This window comes from Rousettus aegyptiacus, unplaced genomic scaffold (assembly GCF_014176215.1).
Source record: "Rousettus aegyptiacus isolate mRouAeg1 unplaced genomic scaffold, mRouAeg1.p scaffold_m13_p_2, whole genome shotgun sequence".
NCBI classification, from domain to species: Eukaryota; Metazoa; Chordata; class Mammalia; order Chiroptera; family Pteropodidae; genus Rousettus; species Rousettus aegyptiacus.
The window spans coordinates 151,980,246-151,999,664 of NW_023416295.1; the positions used below are offsets into that span (position 1 = coordinate 151,980,246).

At 40.7% G+C, this 19,419-nt stretch overlaps 1 protein-coding gene across 1 annotated transcript in view; it reads left to right on the forward strand.

Annotated features, from left to right (window-relative positions):
• Positions 1–19,419, forward strand: part of GRIN2B (glutamate ionotropic receptor NMDA type subunit 2B) — a 409,044-nt gene that overhangs the window by 206,039 nt on the left and 183,586 nt on the right. The window contains exon 5 of the mRNA XM_036237023.1: positions 11,546–12,144. Coding sequence (XP_036092916.1) covers positions 11,546–12,144 — 599 coding nt within the window. The remainder of the gene's footprint in view (positions 1–11,545; positions 12,145–19,419) is intronic.

Sequence of the window (19,419 nt, forward strand, 5' to 3'; positions counted from 1 at the left end):
CATTTAACTTAGGAAAGTCATCAATTATTTTGTATAATTTGATCTTATTTGCCAGTTAGCTCACTCTAAGAATGAGGGCGAAGACTTACACTTCATTTCTACATCCCATAGCACCTGGTGGGCATTTAATAAATATTTAGTTGATTAGCAAACAATAAGATCACAAGCACAGAGTACTGTAGGGTAAGAACATGTACCAAGTCCATCACTAGTTAGCAGCATCACTGTGCTAGTCGATGGATGCTTTGGACTGCAGCTTAAGGAATTCATAAAAATAATCTCTCTACTAGTAGGCAGGCGTTTGACTTTTCTGAACGGCTGTGATCATTCTGTGGTTCACAATTAAGACAGGTGCAGATGGTTTAGATGAGAACTGTAGGGATGATTAAAGAAAACTTGAGGCTGTGTGGCAGTGTATGCACTCTGAAGTCAGACCCAGCTAGATTTTCAAGCCAGCAATAATCTTGGATGGGTCACTTAACTTCTCTAAAGCTCACTTTATTGGTGAGATGGCGAGAGTATTAAGGCTTACTTCATAATGATATTAGAATTATTTGACAATGCATGTATAGCACCTAAAACACTATAAGCAACTCAATAAATATTAAGAACCATAGTAAATGAGAAATAAAGGGGGTTGTTTCACATAAGATAACGACAAACCATTATATAGCTTTACATCAGCTTGGTTTAGTTCCATAAAATTTTTGAGGGCTTATTATGTGCCTTTCACCAAAGAAAGTGTGAAGGCCAAAAGACTTAATCTGTAGCACGATGGAATCAAGAAATACATAGGGAATAATTTCTGAAAGTCAGGATTGCTGGACTTATTGGCCTGTGTAACAGAAGAAAATTGTGGAATTTTCCTTGAGGACTTGGAAAATAATCTAGTTCTACTTCACATCCTCCCGAACTGGTTTAATTGTGGTCCTATACTGAGCTGGACTAGTGCCTTCTCAAGCTACTCACTCCGGTTAATGTCTATTCTTTGAGATCATGGGCTGGCATTATTAACAGTCCAAACTGTGCTTATAAAAGATCAACATGTTGGCATCTTTCAGCAGTACCAAATTAACATCAAAATGTCATTGCTGAGCCATAAGGATGTCCCCATTTTGTTCTGTTAGCATGGATCAGCATTCACGGCCAGCTAATGGGAACCTGATGGCTTCAGGTGAGTTGCTTTTACTGCCACTTCTAAAGATAATGAGACTGTATCTGAGACTCATACTTGTCTGGGATGATTCATCTATAGGTAGGGGCCCCACTGTGAAGGATCTAGATTAGAGATTAACAAACACTACATCTGATTGTAACATGGCTTTGTACTCCAGAGAGTCTGATGAGGCTGAGTAAAAGGATAAGCTCGAGCTTCTTTCTCTTTGAGATGCCAACTGGCATTTTCTTTTAAAGAGCTTTTTTTTTTTTTTTTTTTTTTCCTGTTTGCATGCTTCCATTAGAGGAGAAGTGTTTGGGTAAAATGCTGTGAATTATAGAAATGTTGGAGACCAGTGAATATGGTTTAAAAACAAATAAACTTCAAAACGAGAATGAAGAAATGGGCCATCCCTTTACCTGTCAAGTTCTTATTTGCAGGAAAGGCCTCACCACCTTTGACATCTCTTGAATGATGGTTGTTGTGCATCCCTGTTGGCCAGTCTTCCAGAGTCAAATTGAAACATTGACAGCATTTCAGCTTCCCAAGGTCCCAGAGGGGAGGATGGAAACACTGTTTAGAGTAAGGGCGTGGGCCAGTTAGGACATTCCAATGGGGTCTTTATCTCTGGAACTAGAACTGTGGGAAAAAGGAGACGCGAAAGAAGCCTCAGCCTAGGCGCAGTGCTGATGACAGCAGTGACAAGATAGTTCCCAGGGATATGGCAGGTTTGGTACTGCTAAGTCAGTGAGGATAGGCTGGGCCAGAGAGAGCGACCCCTGACTGTGTTAGGAGCTGGTTTCCCCTTTCTGTACTTTCTAAGCCAGTATTCCTTCTTTGTATGGATAAAGAAATGAATAGGCTGTTTTCTAGGAATATGGACAAAATTGCATGATTAGAAGAGTAGTTTAACATGGTTCTCCCCGTACCAGGTTAAGAACTGCATATTGGTTCTAGTAGTTTGTGTTATATTCTCACTGAGACTTCTTATACCAGAGTGTGGGGTAAAGCAAACAAAGTGTAAGCAATTGGGAACTCGGAACTCATAAAGATCCATTTTTAGTGCTAATAATAACCAGCATCTATAAATGAGGTAGAGCAAAAGTAAGAGTTGAATAATTCTGGAAAAGAGGAGCAATTTTGATTACAAAATAAACAAAGAAAATCTGAAATAAACTTGGATGCAACCAATCAAATACTGGACACTGTTTTCACTCCATGGAGGCATAGATCTGAACAATGAGTCTAGGGAGGTTAAGAACGCACGTAACCTTGCCATTGGGCTGCCTACCATGGGGTGAAGGCCAGCCAGCTCTGAGAAACCAATTGTAGACCAAATATCCCACTTGGTGTGATTCAGATTGCTGTGGGTATGCAGAGGTTTGATAGAGTAGTGGACAGAGCAACATAAACCTATTAGCACTAATAATGTGCGGAACCCCTCACTGTAAAGGGCAGGAAAAGGGTGTCAGACCTCAGCTGGCTTCTGTAGATACAGAGAGCAGGGTGCAGCATCTGGGGTGTTGGCAGTTTTTCAGGGACTGTGCAGAGTACTTGGAAGTTCTGAGTAGGGTCTCTCATCCAATAGAGATGGAATCAAAATCAGGCCATGAGGAAGAAACTCAGTCCTTTAGATTGGGACACAAGGAGAAGCTATTAGGAAGGAAGGCTTCTGGGTTAGTATGTTTACACCCAGCGAGGCTCACATCAGGCACGCCAAATACTCGGCTTAGAGCAGCCCAGACAGTTTTAGAACGTGTCGTTGGTGAGGATGGTACTTGGTCAATCCTGGTTTAAAGATCAGAAGGCATGCCTGCTGGCTAAAGTTTTAAGTCCTATAATCCAGTGAGGCCGAGAGGCAGGTGCTAACAAGCTGTTGAAGATATGTGTATATATTTTTTAATCTGCCTGTATGCAATTTTATTTTCATTTCTGGAGCCCTTCAAAATGTGTTGCCTCTTTTAGATGGAGGACCAAATTGGTTTGGGAGATGTGAATAAATTCAAAGCTGCGTTAATTGTGAACAGCCGTACTTTGCTGTCTCTGAGGAAGTAGCAATCAGTTTTCCAATCCAGGACCTAGGAAAACTGACCCCTGGATATTTGGTGAGAAAAACTTTCTCAAAAAACTTTTTTTTCCTCCTTAGTGAGAATGGCTTGTCAACTTGTGCCAAACGAGCGTAATTGATCCAAATTCTAAATTCAGCTATCTCTGTATGGAGCAGGGACAGAAGGACAAAGAGCTCTTTGTTTTCCGGAGACCCGTGAACCAGTATGAACCAGTATCTAGAACCTGTACTTTTGTTATTTTCAGCAACAAATGAGATCTAGACCTCATAGTTTGAGCAAATATAGAATTCCTGTTCTAACCTTTCCCTCTGGTGTATACCTCCCCACTTTTCTATTCCCATTGGTATACAAACGAGATATTCTAATCGAATATGTATGATACATATGGAGAGATGAGAATGTTAATTTATTAGAGACAAATATCAATATCTGTACTCTGAAAAATGCTGCTAGTACATAAAGTACCATCACCGGCTTGTACTTAACCCTGTTCCTTAATAATAATCACAGTTCTATATACTCTACCCTCTCGGCTTAAGTTCAATGACATGATTTTAATGGCACAGGCAGTTTTGGATTTAGTATTTCATATGTAGTAAAAAATGTTTTCTCTCAATGATACGGTTTAGCTTTATGATGCCTTTTTTTTTTTTATCCTATAAAGTACCCAGATCTGTGTTAGTGTTGAACACACTTTGTAAACTTGTCTAAATAAATTTGGTCTGATATTGATATTCCTACTGCCTAATTAATACTGTTAGTTTCATTTTTACACGATTTTTTCTCTATCCATTTCATTTTTTCAGCTTTCTCTATTCCCCTACCTTCTTCCCCTGTGTTTATTTAAAAGTACATTTATTCAGTCACAGAACTTGATTGTTGCTGAACTTGACAGCTTGCTCTTTTATAGAAAAGAACCTCTTAATGAAAATACAAGTCAATCCATCTGAGAGTTGTTTTGATATGCATAATGGAGCAGGCCATTTAATTTAAGATGAAATGGAATAGCCTTGTTAAGATTTTGGCAGTCCCGATACCTTCCAGAGGAGCACAGACATATTCCAGACGTTATCTTGGTATTCTCCAGGCTCTTTGCTCCCCAACTTTAATTCTGTGATTTAGTCAGGTAGCCTTGTAAGAGGGGATCTGCCTTTTTATTCTTCCCCTTGTATTGCCCTGTCTGTTGCTTATAAGCTTTCTTCTTGCTGTAAAATTGTCTCCAAGACCCAGAATAGGAAGAACCTTGTAGGCATTCTCAAAGTGAATACATTTAGTATGTTTCTCAGGTGTGGCTTAAATTTGGTGATTGATGCACATACAAGAGGGAGAGTCATTCAGGAAGGAAAATGGGGCAGAATTCAAGGAGAAAGCAAAATTATCTTCTGAAAGAACAAATAAGAAAAAAAGAATGCTGACTTCTGTGAGAGATGTTTAGTCACCCAGAATGGCTCTTAAACTAGCCTAATCTGCTAGAATTTTTGTTCACGGGCTTTTGAAAACCCAGAGTGTTCTCCTTTATGTTCAAATGTTTAAAAAAGAATTGGTCTGGCATTTAACAGGCAGGAAAGTTCATGATTTTGCACCAGTAAGCTTCCATTGTGTGTTTCAGTGTTAATATTTCTGATTAATAGCGAGGCTGGAGAACATCGGGCATTTTCTCTGGCTTGCAAAGCATTGCTCACAAAACTCAGACACGATTTAAACACATCTTAAATAGCTAACGCTAGCCTTAATCACCTGAAACATGATAGTGTGGAATCAGAATTTATCATCACCAAAGATGGGGGGGGGGGGGGCGGAGAGTATCCTCTTGGAATTAAGTGGGGAGGGAAAATCCTTCCCTTTATGGGGAGAGGAAAGAAATTTTGTCTCCCATATTCTGCTTCCACTCTGTGCTCTGCGTGGAAGAGAAAGAAGTACCCAGGACTTCCCTCAGGGCAGCGGGGGTGGGGGTGGGCGGTGACCCTGTCCTCTCGTCCCCTCATTTCCACACGTGCCTTCTAAATCTGGTGGTCTGGTGGTAGTGGAGAGAGTTTTCAACAAAAGCCTCGCGGTTCTTGCCTTTTATGAGACACAGCTCTTCCTTCACAAATGAAGTTAGAAGGAGAATGGAAGGATTTTCTTTACTCATATTCTAGGAAGAGAGACGAGAAGCAAAATTAGATTTATTTAATCTGAAACTATGTTAATGTCCTAGCAGGATCATAATCCGTATGATGTATAAAGTACTAAGATTTGAACAGTGTGAAATACTTCATGGTACTAGAAAAATATAATTGCAATTGGATAGCCAACAAGGATAAACTAGATTCGAGGATTATCTGGTTGCAACATCAATTACCACTTGTTTAATTTCACAAATATCTACTGAAAGCCCATTATGGGCCAGAGCCCATTCTAGGTGCTGAGTTATAGTAATGAGCAAATATGATCCCTGCTCTCACGGTGTTTAGTGGAAAGAGGTACTCTTCCTAATAAATATATCAAATAAGTGCTCACATAGTCTCTTAGATGGTGATAAATACTGTGGCAACAAGAAAAAGTGGAGCAGGTTAAGGGAGATCAGACAGGTGTCAGTCTTCCATGGCAGGATCAGGATCGGGCTTTGTTAAGAAGGTGAGGTTTTAGCAAAGATTTGAAACAAGTACATGTGTTAGACTTGCAGATACCTGGATACCTGGATAGCTGGAAGAAGAGTGTTTCAGATGGAGTCAATTGTCAGGATAAAGATATGGAGCAGGAATGTATGAGTATGTTCATGAAAGGTCAGAGTGCAGAGTGCATGGAGCAAAGTGAAAGGGAGAATGTGAAGATGTGGTCTCCTTGGGGCAATGGGGTCCAAATCAAGGATCTTGGCTTTCAGGGGAACCATTAAGGGTTTGGGGCAGAGAATAACATCTTGTGATTTAAGTTTTAAAAGAATCATCTTGTTTCTTTGCTGAGCATAAACTAGGGGGCTGGAGCAGAGGCAAGGAGACCAGTTAGCAGGTTCTTGAAGTGATTGGATGAAGGATGTTGGTAACTCAAACAGAGTTGGTGAAAAAAGGTTGTGTTCTAGATACACTCTAAAGGTCAGCGGTCAAGGTCAACTGATTGTATATAGGGTTCAGGAGAAAGAGAGGAGTTGGAACTGGAGGGATAGAGCCTTTAACTGAAATTGGAATGGCTGAGTTTGGTTTTGGAAATGTTGGAGATGTTTCTAAGATATTAGAGTGGACATGTAGAATAGGCAGTTTGATACAGAAGTCTGAAGTTTTGCAGAAACGAGAGTGAGAGTGAATGTCATATAAATCGGATTTAAATCAGGAGACAGGATAAGATCTCTGAGTTGGTGAATGATGATAGAAACAATATGAGGATCAAAGATAGACCCTGGGGCTCTCCAGCTTTAAAAGGTCAGAAGGAGGAGGAGGAACCAGCAAAGCAAGCAGAAGAACAGCAGCCAGTAAGGTAGGAGGAAAGTCAAGAAAATGTGAAGACTTGGAAACCAAAGGAAGAAAGCATATGTAGGAGCGAGTGATCAGCTGTGTCAAATGCTGCCTATAGGCACAGAGGCCTGCAGGCGAACGTTGAAGTTGGGGCACCACTGCCTTTTACATGAGGAGTTTTAGTGGAGTAGGGGGGTTGAAAGACTGGTTGGAGTTAGTGTAAGAGAATGGGAGAATAGGAATTGAAGGAAGTGAGTACAGATGATGCAAATTAAAGAATTTCATGCAAAGAAGAGTAAAGGAGCTGCCATGAGCATTTTCTGCCTCTCTGCCTGGCTCCAAGGGGAATCTCCTCACATTTTATACAAGTGCGATTAATATATAACCATTCAGACTTCTCTAGTTCTTATGAAGTAGATATGTACTGTCAGTATAGAAATTTGAAACCAGATGGTCATTTCAAGGTCATTTCAATTAATCTCCCATCTAAGAAAGACTTCTTTATATAATATTAATAAAACAGACATTTAAGATTTTTTTCATATACCATTTAGGGATCCAGAGATGAATAAGGCACAGTTCTTGCTTTTGAGAAATATAAATTTTTAGTGGGGTGGGGTGGGGGAGGGGAAGGCAGACATATATGCTTCCTATGAGATAAGTGTTATGATAGAAGAATATAAAAATAATATTGTGAAAGCGCAGGGGAAAGAAAGGTAACTTGACCTGGGTCAAGAAAAGATAATATGTGTAAAAAGCTGACATCTGAACTAGATATTAAAGATGAACATGATGTTTACCAGACAGAGTGCCTGGGAGAATCCCATTCTCAGATGGTAATCTAGCTCTTGTTTGAATGCTTATGGTGACAGAGAGCTCACTACATTACAAAGCCAATTCAATTTTAAAAAGCTATAATTGTTACAAGTCCATTTCTTGCATTGAGCCAGATAATGACCTTTAATATTTCTACCATTATTCCCAGTTTCTTCCTCTGGAGCTAATGGGCAAAAACTTGTCTTTTTACCATATAAGTCATTTCCATATTTGAAAGTAGATATCACGTTCTCTTTTAAGCCATCTCGTTTCCATGTTGAAAGAAAGGGAAATGAATAGAGTCTCAGGTTAGGCTCCTGGAAAGTAGACTCTGAGGCCAAGGTTAGTGGACAGGAGGTTTATCACAGAGTGCTCTTGAGATCAACACTATGAACGGAAAAGGAAGATTGGGCAGGAGTGGGCAGAGGGAGGAGGAGAGATGTGATGCAGTTTTAATGGACGCTCCAGCCAACGTCTGAAGATAGACGGGTCCTTCAAAATTGTCTAGAGTTAGAGCAAGAGAACCAGGTCTTTATATTCCATGATGACCAGCCGTTCGGGGCATTTGACCCTGGCAGAGGGGCATGAGTTTGGGCAAGATGGTTCTTTTCAGCTGATGCAATCCCCAAAGTGGGATGCTGGCTGAAACCTATGGCCAGGGGCCTTCTCAGAAGCTGGAGTAGTTAATCCTTTATTTCTCAAGTGGATCTGTAAGGGATCCGGGCAATGCAGAAAAAGAATCTCATGTACTGCTAATTCTTTTGGCAGTTATTTTCCCAAACAGATAACAGACAAAAAAGTACCTGTTTTTGTTTCTTCTTATTAGCAAACAACACCATGAACATCAAAGCGATGGGGTTTCAACATAATTGTTCTAGTACAATTGTACTTTCCCTGTGCTAATTGCTTATCTCAGTCATGGTGGCCTTTTATACAAGAATGCTTTAAAGTTATTCTCAAAGCAAGTCAAAGAAGTACATTCACGCAATAAACGTGGCTGGGAATCTTTACAAGGCGGAGGAGACTGCTCCAAGGACCCCTGCACATCACCATTTTATAATGACATTAGGAGATAAAAATGTAAATGGGGAAGTACAGTGATCTGCAAACTGAATTATATCCCTGTCCTTCATTTTAGGAGATGACATTTCTTGTGGTGATCGCAGTAGATGCTGGGTGCCTGCAAAGATGGATGTGTGTGACCACCAGTTTTTTCCACTCCATGCACACATGAAGATTGCTCTTTGATTTGTGGCTGTGGCCATAATTTGCAAAGCCTGTCACTGCTTGCAACTTATAGTTAGCCCAAAGCATTGTCGAAAAAGAGCTGTCCCATTCCCAGTTGCTGTACACCAGATTGATGTGTCAACTAAATTAATAACACTGGACCACTCATTATACTGGGAAACATTTGTCCAAACTATAACTCTGTCTCTTGATTTCTGTTTGGCTTCATTAACCTTTCCTTGATGCTACAGATAAAATGGTCATATACGACATTCTTATTTATCAGACGAGATTGGGCGTGTTCAGGGTGGTATGGCTATAGACTAAGGCATTCTTATTTAATGAAGGATTGGCAGGATAAAATGGTTGAAAGGAGCATTGATGGGAGCATAAGAGTCAGAAAAAGGGATAATTATAGAGGATGATAGAATTAGAAGCTAAGGTGAGGATGTGGTAGGAATGAGATGGAACCATATTAATTTTTCTCTTCCTTTCACCACACATTGGCTTTCTTCACATAGTAGCTGGCAGTTGCTTTAGGAGCTCATTTGTAATTGTGAGAGAGTTTTAAAAGAAAACTAAGAGAGGAAAGGTTCCGGTTGGCATATAATAGATTGGTTTTCTTTTAAATTCAATTTCATTAGCATAGGCTCGTTTACTATGGACCTCCATGGGTTTCCCCTCAAGGCTCTCTCTCCCATGCATTTGAACCAGCTGTGGCTTCACTGTAGGTAACAGTGTAGGTATTCAAGAACCTCTTTGTGATATGTTCCTGTATCATAGAATGGGGCAGACTTGATTTACAATTGGGATCCCTTTCATCCTAAGTCTATACATTATAAGGTATATTTGGAAACTTCGTCACTTTGTTATACCCACCGGGCTTGTGAAAACTCAAGTGATAATATATCTTATTTGAGAATCTCCAAAATTCTCTCGAACTGGAAGTTTAACAAGAAAAACAAATGGCTATTTATTTAAAGTGATAGACATTCTGGGATGGTTGTTCTTTTCCTTGCCTTCATCTCCTGTTGTGGTTCTCTGTGGGCCCCCGACAAGTCTTGGAATAATTAAGCTTCATTGTTCTGGATTCTCACTATATCCTATAACATAAGGACAAGGTCGGCTTCACTGGAAGAGCAATACCTGTATCGCAGTAGGAGCAGGAGCTGGCTGCGGTTTGGAATGGACACACACGAAATCATTATTTTACTCCCTTCTATTCCCACTCCCCTGCCCACCCATTTTTGGTGCCCCACCACCTCTGCATTTCTGAATTCCATGGTCCCACTGGCTCCTCTTTGGCCATTTGTTTAAACCAGGGGAGGGAGCCATGATAATCATCATTTTACCCTTAGCAGAGTCACCCCTAAACGACTAAGCATCTCTCGTTTTATTCTGGATAGCTTGTGGGAAATGTGAGACATTCAAGCCATACGAAGCAACAAGAGCCCTGGCAGAGCCAAGGGGCTGGCAGCTTTCATGGCCGAATCAATGTCTTTGGACACCAGCTGGATATTTCTCAACCTGCATTTTTTTTTTTTCAATAGTGGATGCCCAAAAGACACCTGGCTATTTCTCAGCTGTACGACAATATGCTCCTGAACTAAGAAATTCCTGTATAATTTTGTTTAAAAGCCTGGTCTATTGTAACTGTACTTTGAAGCTCTAGTGTGGGATATTTATATGTATAGACAGGAACTGCTCTTTTGAGAAAGATAGTTTTGTTATAAAATAGAGATGAGCTATTAGATTGAAAATAAGAGGCACCGACCATGAGAAAAGATGCCATGATCCAAGAGGAAGTCAGGGGAGAATGGACTGAGAGAAGGACAAGGCTGAGAGGGTCTCCTTTTGTGGTTTCAGGTTCTTTTAGCTGTGAGGTGGAGAGGAAAAGCAGGGCTTGACATCTCAGAACAGCATAAGAAATGGGATGAATTTAAAATGGCTTCTCCCCCATACAGAGGGAGGAAGCAGAAAGTAATCAGAATTGACAGAGGGTTACGTGTGTGATACACATGTCAGACTGAGACCTGCGACATTATGTAGGCAAGAGAAAAACAATCTTCTATGTGTTGCTCTATCATAAAGCTTAATCACATATGAGCTTGAATACAAACTTATTGTAACTTGTGGCTTGGATCGAGACTTACTCTGACTTGCACATCTCCTTATCAGAGAAGATAGAAAACTAATCGTGCTATTAATTTAATAGATACACCTTTATAGTGAATATACTGACCAAATCTTATACTACATGTACTTCTCTCTGATATTCATACCAAATATCACCTTTCTGCTGGGCCAGTGTGCCTAACCTTCCTCCATTGGTGGGTTTAAGAATGGATTGATGGCATTTTGGGTTATTTGCTCTTGACTGAGTCACACCTGCAATTGCAAGTCAAAAGGGGTGGAAAAAATGGAAAGGATATGTGCTCATGCACGCGCGTGTGTGTTTGTAGAATTCATTTGCCAGAAAAACCTGATCTGAACTGACTTGAGGTTTTTCAGAGTCTTTATCCCACTTTATGTAATTTTGTATGTTTTACTATGGAAATATTAAATATTAGATTTTAGGAAGCTGCCCTGGGCTCTGGCAGTAGCCCCAAAGATTTCAGACAAGGACAGTGTAGGTCCATGTTGAGTTTCTCTAGAATCTAGCAGGTAGTTTTAGGAAGAAAAAGGTATTATAAATGTTTGCAATTCAAACATATCCAATTGTAAAGGCATTATGTGAAAAAGTAAGTGATGGGCACAAACATTTTTATCCAAGTGGTTCAAATTTTTCCTTATCATCTTTGATTTATTTCTCTCTCTCTCTCTCTCCCCCTACATTTTTACTATTCTAGGATGAATCCTCCATGTTCTTCCAGTTTGGCCCATCGATTGAACAGCAAGCTTCCGTAATGCTCAACATCATGGAAGAGTATGACTGGTACATCTTTTCTATTGTCACCACCTACTTCCCTGGCTACCAAGACTTTGTAAACAAGATTCGCAGCACCATTGAGAATAGCTTTGTGGGCTGGGAGTTAGAGGAAGTCCTCCTGCTGGACATGTCCCTGGATGACGGAGATTCTAAGATCCAGAACCAGCTCAAGAAACTTCAAAGCCCCATCATTCTTCTTTATTGTACTAAAGAAGAGGCCACCTACATCTTTGAAGTGGCAAACTCAGTAGGGCTGACTGGCTATGGCTACACGTGGATTGTGCCTAGTCTGGTGGCAGGGGATACAGACACAGTGCCCTCGGAGTTCCCCACTGGGCTCATCTCTGTGTCCTATGATGAATGGGACTATGGCCTCCCTGCCAGAGTGAGAGATGGAATTGCCATAATCACCACCGCTGCTTCTGACATGCTGTCTGAACACAGCTTCATCCCTGAGCCCAAGAGCAGTTGTTACAACACCCATGAGAAGAGAATCTACCAGTCCAATATGCTGAATAGGTGAGTATGGAACAGAGGGGGCGCACTGATGGTGGCGGTCGGAGGACAGCTTCCCAAACTGGGGTTGGGGGCTCAGAAACTGTGGGAAGAGCAGCTCAAGATGTCACGAGTTGGAGGCTTACCATTGGGGTGGCAATTGTTCATGATGGTAGGAGTGCTTCAGATCCAGAGTTTGCTGTGGCCGTGTTCTTGTCTAAGAAATACAAAAAAGCTCCCACTCATTGATCACTTACCACGTGTTAGCTGTTAACCCAAGTGTATTGCATTTTTAAACTCATTTAACCCTCAAGCAGCAACTCTAGTAAGCAGGTTTAAAAATTGTTTCCATTTTACAATACAGGAGAATAAGGCTTGTGGAGGTAAATTATCCAAAGTCACGCTGTTAGTGAGAGGTTCAGGCTGGAGTTGAATTCTCTCTGGTCCCCACATACCTGATCACTATGAAAGACACAGTGGACGTAGAAACAAGGGAGGACCAGCCCACTTACTTTTGGGGTGCTGCCGTACTGAGAGGAAACAGGTGACATGGGTCTATAGGTACATGAAGATGATTCTTCCCTGGTTTTCATCTCCTTTGCTGCTCCTTTTTCTGCCTTTAAGTGTGAGAATACTGTTATAGGGATAGCTTTTATGTTTGCTCTTAGTCTGGTTTATTCAACAAGAAGATATGGGTGGAGTTCTCTGCCCCTGACCTCACCTCATACCCAGACATGACTGCAGCATGTCCTCTCAGGGGTAATTATGACAAAGTCGGGGGCACAAGAGTCTATAGGATGCTTTTGTGGTTTTGTTATTTGTATAAAACTGCTACATGTGCACATTGTAAAAATTCAAACACTATAGAAGAGCACAAAGAACAAAGTAAAAATGATTTTAAATCTGACTAATGAGATAATCATTCTTGAAAGAATGAATGAACATCTTTCTTGATATCTCCCTGTGGATGTATACCTATATGGATCTAAATCTATCATTCTACATAAATAGAAATATATACATGCTTTTCAATAACCTGACTTTATTTCACTCAACTATGTTTTGGGTATCCATTTAAAATTTTGTATGCATTATATCAGATATATAGACAGGTATTCAGGAAAACTTAATAAATACTGAGTTACCCATTATCTAGCTTAAGAGATAAAATATTAGAAATATACTCTGGGGAGGTTGGAATATGTTTAGTGGAGGCTGAATGTGTGCCTAGTTATACTTTTTTAACTTCTGGAAGGGAGAGAGTTGGACTGTGGCCTCTCAGCTAATCTAAACTAGTGTTAAGTAGCTATATCTATGACCCAATCTTAATATTCTCCCACCTTGAACTCTGCTCTTTCTGCCATCCCAAGTTATCGACTGCTTGTGTGGTACAGATTGTCATGGTTTTCTTCATATCTTTGGTAATTCTGTCCCAGGCTCCTTGGTACACTCTTCTTTACACATCCCTTACTTATTGGTCCTTGTCAGGACTCTGTCCTAGACCCTCTTCTTTCCTTATCCATTGCCAATGGTACAATTCATGTCAGTAAGTTCTCCCAAATTGACATCTCTGTCTCAAACCTTTCCCTCAAGCCCCAGGTCTGTATCTCTGTGATTATAGATATGTTCCTTCAGAACTCCCCACAGCCAAAACTGACCCGCTATCTCGTCTTCTCTTACCCTCCCACCACTTCTAGCCAAATCTGCACCACCTATAATGGGTGCATTTTATTACCCAGTTGCCTAAAATAAAAATTTCTGGTGTCATTGATTCTATATTCCTGATACCTCATAGCCAATCATGCCATTATCTACAGATTCCCTCTGGAGTGCTTTCATTTATTTCCATCCCCACACTGTATCCCTGTCCATCTCTTCTTACCCACATTTCTGCAGGACCTCTTAAATATCTTCTGATTCACAGTTCTGCTCATTTGCAATCTACATGGCAGCCGGCAATCTAAATGAAAATGTGATATAATCACTCTGCCGCTCAATAAATACCTTTCAGTGACTCTTCATGTCCCCTATAATAAAGTCCCGTCTCCTTAATATGGTTTATAAAGTCTCCTAGAGCGTGGGCTTTCCTACCTTTCCAGTATTGTCTCATGCCACTCTCTGCCTTGAACACTACCTTCCTGCAACACTGAACTTACTTAGTTCTTTGAGAATACCAAGTTCTCTCTCTTCCAGCTGTTTCTTCTACCATGGATATACTCCCCAGGTCGCCCCTTCCCACCAGTACACAAACACAGATGTTCCTTTACCTGCCTAATACTCTTCATTATTAGCCTCACTTCTACTGGGTCCTGGACTAACATCACCCTGTCATATGCCTTCACTGCATCTTTTGCCTGTTCAGTAAAGCCACTCTTCAGACGGTTATAATCACATGCTTTATTATCTCTCCTCTTGTTAATTCTGTGAAAGCATTGACCTTTCTGTCTTACTCATTTCCATGTACCCCCCTCCTAGCAGAGTGTGTGGCCCAAGGAAAACACAAAGAGTGAATGAATGATGTCCTCCAAGATGCTGAGATGCCCAGTGAATACCTACCCCACAGGAGCTTTCTTGTTCTGCTCCTCTTTGCAAGATAATATAGATTTCCTTTAAAAACTTACTGTTTATTTGGTTCTGTACATTCATGTTTTCTCCCACTCTTTTTAGTGTTAAATTCAAATCAGATTATTTTACCAAATGTTTGTTCATTAAAACTAAAGCTAACAATGAAGGAATATTGAGACTAAAATGTTTGCTAAGCAATGCAAGGAAATCAAGTGGGTGTTAACTTTAAGTCCATAAATATGGTCCAGGAGTGCCTGCTTTTATCTTAAAATTCCTCTGGGTAAATAGTGATCTGCAGATATTATTATTTCCCATTTGGCTTACTGTACATTGGCATGTAAATGTTATCACCGAAGCCTGGTTCCTAACCACTAGATCTTCAAAACCACGACTGGTTTGAACCTTTGTGACTATCTCTTATGGCCGCGCAGGAAGGTAGCCCTCCTAGGTTCTCTGTCTGCCTTCCTTAGAAGTTATTGTCAGGATGGCTACCAAAGCCCACCTCCATCTTCTCTAGTTTAACAATCTTAAAAGTAACAAGGATTACATAGTACAGACTCTTCATAAATGCCCAGAGTGCCAGTGTAGAGCAGAGAGAGAGAGTCCATCTTCACTTGATTCCCAAGTACACTGGGTAAAAAGTGTCTTCAGACTTATTAACACACTTCTCCACTAGTCATTTCCTCAATGAACTTTCTCTTCTGCCACAGTTCCTGGATTTTTCTATGGCTCTGAATTAACTCCTGTAGGACGCTGTCTCTTGGCTGCCTCCCCATCCATACACTCGCGTCCCTCGCTCATCTCCATAGGCTTTTCCTTCCCCTCCTCTCAACACAGCTTCTCAAGGTTCTTGAATCCAATCCTTAGCCTCTCTTGGTAATATTTTAATATATTTTTCTATCAGGACCCAGAGAGGATTGGGGTCGACTAACAGGGATCAGAAGAAGCTAGCCTCAAAGTCTGGGCTGTTATCACCAGGCACAGCTCTCAAAATCGTCACTGGAATTCAATTAGGCACACTCACTTCGAATTCCTTCTACTTATCCTGGCCTGAAATCAGACTCTTCCCCCTCTTCAGAGCTCTGGTCTCACTAGGGTCACTCTTTTAAATAACAAACCAAGCAGCCACACCATTTAGCCACAGCAGGAAATCTTTGCAAATAAAATTGTTGCAAATGGTTGTTTTATGAAGATGACTTTTCTGTTGGCCTGCTACACCAGTCTCTCTGCAACAGCTGTGGGAAAGGCGCTTAGGAGGTGTCTGGGAGCCACCAAGCCCCAGAATGACACCAGGAAGACGAGTGAGGAAACTACTTCTCTCACCTTCTGAAAACCCAGTAGCATTACCAGGTCCTGTCCTCCCCAGAAGCATTATAAGGCAGGCGTGGGGTAAAACTCTCATTTATAATGGACCAGACTGTGGCTTTCTTTTCATGTGAGGGAAGTTCATAAGTCTAGATTTAGGAAGCAGGGACAGGAAGTTGTATGATATCCCTGAATCCTGAAGAGAGACATGCATTTGAAGTGATTTGCTTGTTAGTTACTGAAGGGAGATGCTTTTTAAACAACATATAAGCATTCTCGGAGAGGATCCTTAAAATGAACTCTTTTAGTTCACTGTCAAATGAATGTTATTTATCATGTGTCAATCCTAATTCCTTACTGATTATTTCTTAGCTCCTTGAAGCTTGGCCACCTATAGACTTTGTGACTATCTCCAGATAGGCTTCAGGTTGCTGGACAAGGCTTTTTACCCAGGGTGCAAGAAAAATGCAGAAACCCAGTTAAATTTAAATTTCAGATAAACAATGGGTTATTTTTTTTAGCACAAGTCTGTCCCAAATATTACATGAGACATGCTGATACTAAATGATAATTTGTAGCTTATCTGAAATTCAAATTTAACAGGGCTCCTGTATTATTTTTTTGCTAAATATGGCAGCCTTATTTTGTACACTAACTAATAAGAATTAATTTTCTGTTGGAACTTTGTAGTATTCATTTATGCCTTATTAGTGCATGTAGTACAATGCCCTATAACACAGCCTAAGACATGCTGAGAGAGTTTTGTTCCAGCTGGGAACTTCATTTGATTGAAAGAGTTAGAGAATTTCTTATGCCAGGCATTCTCCAAGTGAAAGATCTCTTTAGTTTCCGAGAAAAGTCTGAAAACCTTTTGGTACCAGGTGATCTGAAAGTATTGGGAAAAGGATTCTGCCAGTTGTCTAAATCCTTCTTCATTTCTCTGAGCTAGAAAAGAATTGGTAGCTATTAGTACGCACATGTCTATATTTTTTCTTTATCGCTTCCTGGGGGAACAGTTAACGGTTATTTTCCTTTTCAATGTGTTCTCCAATGCTCTGCTAGTCTGTTTCTTTCTCAGATGATGGCACTGTTGACACCCACCTCCGTGCTCTCTTTCTGTCCTGAAGATCCCATGTTCCTTCTCTTCACATAGGGCAACTTTTGGAACTTGTAGGAAAAGGAGATGCTCTTTGAGATGGCTGGATCTCAACATAGCAAACCTCTTATGAATCTTTCCTAATGATTTTTCCCAGCATCCTCAAATTTTCCTACTTATCATTTGTTTTGAACTCCCTCATTTCTTTCCCCCATTAAAGTTGCCATCTCAAAAAGCCTTGCTTTTGAGAGATGGGAATAACCGATGTTAAGAAAGGTGATTTGCTGGGTTCTTATTAAAAAAGCTGTGATGAACACGATTTTCCTTCAACCTTAAGACAGTCTCCCCATCCTTGGAACCATTGTATTAGCCGGATTGCTCCCATGGGATGCCCGCTTGACTCTCTTGGCCTGGAAAGTGCTGAGAGGTTAAAAAATAAATGAAGAATTGAGTCAGTTAGTTTTCAGACACTATGGGCAAAAGCTGCTTGGTCATTACCCATCTGTAGTTGTTATTAAATGTTCCTGGAGTGCCAAGCACAGGCAGATTTACGGTAAGACAAATATGTGTTATAGTTTCATTTAATGTCATATAATTTACATTTTAATGAATCGAAAGGTTCTGTGAATGCATAGTTATAAGTGGGCTATCAGGCAAAGTTATGTTTTTATATGAAATGTTTTGAAATGTTTAGTAAAGGAAGACATACCTGTGTATATATAGAGAGACTTTATCTGCTCAGTGATGTAGGAGATATAACTTGGCAAAAATAATGGAAGAATCTAATAACTATTTTAAAAGATATATTTATTTGATGCTTATTATAATTCGGGCAAAGCAAGCTTTCACTGCTCAAGGAAGAACAACTGAATATGAGGATTTTTCAAACTTTTCTGTTTTCTTCTAGTCTGCCACATTTGTTTTTGTATTAGATATATAGATGGATATTTCAGTAAGTGATCTTTGCTTCTTTCCCTTAAGTTCAAACCCATGAAGAGCACTCTCAAATGTTTGACACTGAGACCCTACATGATTCTTTCCTTAATTGCTGTTTCATTTTGTGGCTGAATTGTAAAATTTAAAACTTACCCATGACATGTTTAGTGTTTCTGTCTTCTTCCTTCTCTCCTATTTTCCTTCTCTTCCACCTCTTCCCAACTCTTTTACTTCCTCTTCTTCCTCCTTCTTTAAAAAATGATTTACAATTTGAAGGAGAGAGTTGGAGATTAAGAGAGAGAATAAGTGGGAAAGGAATCTTGTTTCACTGAGGACAGTTTTTTTGGGGGGAGGGTGGGGAGGGTGATGTACATCGTCCTGGGAGAGAAGACACAAGTGGTACATTGTGTATGAGAAGGAACAGGATGGTCTTGAAGAGGAAAGAAACAAGAGCAGAGTAGAGCAATGGCTCTCAGCAGAGAAAGCCTCATTCTGAATAACTGATCCTGCCCCAGAAAGGACATGGTTGGTGGCAACGCTAAGGGTTAAGAAGAGGGTCGCGAGGTTTCTGCTCAAAAGCTACCCATCGTTGGCCAGCCTGAGGGAGCTAACTCCAGAGTGGTTGCCTGTCTGAGCGCTTACTGCATGCCAGCATTGTCAGGTATCTGATTCGATCCTTGCAAAAATCCTGATCCATGCACATGCCCTCAGGGGTCCCTGACCACCCGTTTCAAACGGCAGTTTGTCCTTCCCAAGCGTTCCCGATGCCCATCTCCTGCTTTATTTTCTCCGTAGCACTTACCCAACATACTGCATCTGTTTTATTTTTTAATGATTTTTTTTTTGTCTCTTCTCAGTTGAATTCAAGCTCCATGAAAGCAGGATTTATTTTAACCTCTGTATTTCCAGCGCAGTGCCTGATAGGTTGTAGGCACTTGATAAATATTTGCCAGATAAAAGCATGAATGAAGATAGGAGGCATTATCCCTGTTTCATATGTTTCTAAGAAACCCAAAGGCCCAGAGACTCCCAGCTTAGGCCCCATTGATAATGCCGAAATCTGGCCTGGACCTGCCTCAGGCACCCAGATTTGAGTTCCTCGCTGTGCTGCGCATTAGCTGAGCTTTAAAAAAAATCTCAGCTTCCCTTAAAATCAGAGCATTAGAGTTGGAAGAATCCTTGCTGCTCATCTAATCCAATCCTTTTAAAACAAATTTTCACAGAACAGATAGGAGAATGATGAATGGATTTTACAAACATCAACACAGAATCTCAGAGTGGTCACTCATCTGCTAGAGGCCGGGCAGGCACAGAACCCAGGTGTCCTGGTGGCAGGAGCAGCAATCTTCATGGAGCACGCTGCCTCTTCTCTCCTCGGCCATGTCCTCAGAAGGGCG